General features: G+C 44.1%; 1 protein-coding gene across 1 annotated transcript; it reads left to right on the forward strand.

Moving 5' to 3' along the window:
- Positions 1-405: 405 nt before the first annotated feature.
- c2cd4a (C2 calcium dependent domain containing 4A) lies at positions 406-1,704 on the forward strand. Its single transcript, XM_068739917.1, has one exon. The coding sequence runs from the start codon at positions 406-408 to the stop codon at positions 1,702-1,704; it is 1,299 nt and encodes a 432-aa protein (XP_068596018.1).
- Positions 1,705-3,495: the final 1,791 nt, after the last annotated feature.

The following is a 3,495-nucleotide window of genomic DNA, read 5'->3' on the forward strand; positions in this document are numbered from 1 at the left end:
GAGGCCGAGGTAGGAGGGAGGATCCTGTTGGAACAGCATAGTGGGCGTGCATTTAATTCACTGGTTTCCTCCTTCATTTAGTCTGTCCTTGTCTCTGAAACAGCCAAAGATGTGCAGGTCCTGACGAGGGAGAACCTTCATCGACTGCGAAGAGATCCTCTGAGATGTTCTCAAATCATCCCGAAGTTTAGACTGCAGTTTTAGGTCCATCCCGCTCAGGACAACCTTGTGGATTGTTCATATACTTGGATTATAAGGTAAGAAAACATTTTCTGAAAAGTTAAAAGGATATTATACAGTATATTTGTGCCATAATTTTCTTTTGTTGATTTGATTTCAAACCACAACTGAGCAATTCATCCTTTTGATCTTAAACAGATCTTCCTGACATCGACAACAGGATCCATGTGGGTGATGGAGAAGATCCGTGTGTCCGTGGAGAGATCGAACCTGCCTCTCTCAACAGCAGAACTGGGCTTTAAAATCAACGAGATCATGTTTGGAGAAAGGGGAAGCAGGCTCAAAAGGATTTCTCTTTGTCCGAATGTCATCACCCCTGACAACATCCCAGAATTCTGCATCCCCCCAACCATCCCGTCCCTGCAGGAGATGAGGAACACGGAGCCGAGCCGAGCTGCTCGCGTTACCAAGGCATCTCCCTGTGAGAGGGCTAGCCCTGAAATAGAGGTGACATGCTACGAGTCCATCAACCCACACATTATTCAAGTGGAGAGTGTGGATGAGAGCCCCCATGATGGCTGCAGTGATGAGGAGACCACCAATGCAGACCCCCAGAGTCAGGCCGCCTTATCTCTTCCACACCTGCCCAAAGCTCAGACCTGCTATGGCTTTTGCACTTTATTAGAAAGCCCCCACACTAGGAGGAAAGAATCGCTCTTCCACTGTGAACCTGCCTCCTCTCCCCTGCTGCTGCCCAGAAGTCAATCCAGCATGTGCTCCTCCGCCTCACCCTCCTCCTCTCCTTCCTCATTCAGTCTCAACAACTTCGCCTCGCGGCTTTCCCAGAGCGACACGACTTCCTCTACGGAATCCTCTCCCTTCAGCTCGCCACTGCTGACCAGGTGCCCTCCCAAGTCTTCCCTCTTTAAAGCGCTGAGCCACGAATTGCTGTTGTCAAGGAACATGAGGAAGGCAATGCTGTCGAGGAATAATTCCCTCTCTACAGACGAAGGCAGCTCCACAGACAATAGCCCCAATGTCATGAGGAGGGCATCAGAGGGGTTAGTTGAAGGCCTTCCCAGCAGCTGCAGCCTGGCGCCCCCGACAATGTTCCCCATGGACTTGACTCTGCACAGAGAGAGGGTCATGAAAGAGAGGATGGCGCCCATAGGGAAAGATGGCAGCCTGCGACTCTCAGCAGAGTACTGCTCAGATAACCAAAGGCTACGGGTTCGACTGATCAGCGTCGAGGGGCTCTATCCTCTCTCAGTAGACCCCAAGATTATCAACTGCAGCGTTAGCCTCTCTCTGGCTCCTGGAAAACTGCAGAAGCAACGCAGCACGGTCATCAGAAAGAGCCGTAATCCTATCTTCAACGAGGATTTCTTCTTTGACAGCATCTCAGAGGAAGACGTCAGCCAGTGGTCGCTTCGCTTCAAAGTGGTGAACAAAATGTCCACCCTGAAAAGAGACTATCTCCTTGGTGACTGCGACTTGCCCCTTTCAAGTATTGTCACATTTTAAACCCAAGTACTTCCCTTGAGTGTTTTTTTTTCTTCTCTAAATGATGTCCTTTACACACAAAAAATAATGATTAGAAATGGAAAGGAAAATAAAAGCCGTAAAAAGTGCACAGATCAACGAAAGTGGTATGAAATATAGCTAAGATGCCACAGCGATGAGCCTCAGCTAATTTATTTTTAAATATAATTGAATATTTATTTCTTTTTTGTATTGTAAAAGGACATTTTCTAATGATGGCATTTTGGAAAACACTGAGGTTGTTCGTCATCATCATTCGTCAAACCGAAATATGTATGATTTTAGAATTCAGTGCTCAGGATACACTTGTGGAAAAGCAAACTAGTTTTCATGTTCGGCATGTAATTTGCTTAATTAAACAAAAATCTGTGGATATGATGATGTTTGAGTCCTCATTTTGTTCGTGTGGCTGCAGCATCAGCTGCTGTGACACGACCAGCCTCTCCTATTTCTCCCTAAGCCTGTTGTTTTCTTTCTGACCTTTCCAACGATTAAAAATATCATCAGAAACCTGAAACCCAGGGGTGGATTTTTCACTGTTTAATTTTCATCAATGCCCAAAATGAATTTTATCGTCTCCTTTACCGACAACAATACAAAACTGTCAACAGCTGAAGCTGATCAACGCACATTCTACAAAATGAATATCATGTTTTATTGGTTTTTCCTCAAAGTAGTCAATGTTGGTGATAGTGTTTATCAGTCAAACCTGCAAATATTTTAATTCGGAGATAGATAATTTATTTAAATATAGATGGTTTACTTCTTTATAATCAAACACTTGACTTTTGCAAAATGGAGCTCTCAGGATTAAAATCATTGCCTAAACTAAGCAGGGCAATTTACTACCTGCAGCCCTCAATGAAAGTAACCATGCTTAGAATTTCCAAAGAATGTGGGTGGCTAAAAAGCTTAAATAAAGAAATGAGAATTTTGTCATGGATTTTTCAAAATAAACAGCAGTTTTCAATTTAAAACATAGAATATGAGCCCAGACAGGCGTCTTTTTAAAGAGCCAAACACCAAACCACATCTCTACATGTGTGCTTACTCAACTCGACAAATCAGCTGTTAATGTGGGCTCCAGCCAAGTATGTCCTGCTGCTTTCAGCAATAAAGATCAAGCGTAAAAGTGCTGGCTGCCACTATAGGTCCTAGTTAAAGATTAATAGGTTTCCTCTGGGCTGAGGAAAGCTCTGATAGGAGAATTGACACCTGCTGCTGGATACAGTGTGTGACGAAACAAAATACCTTAATGGGAATGGATTGGAGGCACTCAGTAATACATAAATAGCTCCTGCAGCCAAGGTAATAATAATAACTTCCTGAAAGATTGGCTTTAAGGCTCAATGACAGCAAAGACGCTAGGCTTTAAAATGCAAATGCTTTGCTATGTTTCGCTGTTAGGATTGAAATAGTGATGAAAGCCTTTGGACAAATATAGCTCATGATCCACCTTCAGTCTGAACAGATTCAGCCACAACAACCGGCAATCCCCTCTCAGTCATTTTGATGGAAATAAGGGCTTTGCGTTTCTAATTCGTGGCTGTTGTGCTGCCGCAGAGGAGTATGTCATTTCCCACAAAGAGAACTAAACGCCCCACACAGACGAGCTGCATTGTCTATCAATATCTCCCAGCGCAGAACGTGTTTCCAGAACCTGTGAAGATTCTGGTGTTGTTGGACACTTTTGTCTTGATTGTTGACTCTGCTGTGAACTACCCTGTAATAAAAGAGAATTACCTGTGATTCCTCCTTGCTGGTCAACCGCTG

Source organism: Brachionichthys hirsutus, chromosome 5, assembly GCF_040956055.1.
Source record: "Brachionichthys hirsutus isolate HB-005 chromosome 5, CSIRO-AGI_Bhir_v1, whole genome shotgun sequence".
Classification (NCBI taxonomy): Eukaryota; Metazoa; Chordata; class Actinopteri; order Lophiiformes; family Brachionichthyidae; genus Brachionichthys; species Brachionichthys hirsutus.

Bases quoted from the DNA above. Each gene is read 5' to 3' on its own strand.
- c2cd4a (XM_068739917.1), top strand. From the start codon at position 406: ATGTGGGTGATGGAGAAGATCCGTGTGTCCGTGGAGAGATCGAACCTG.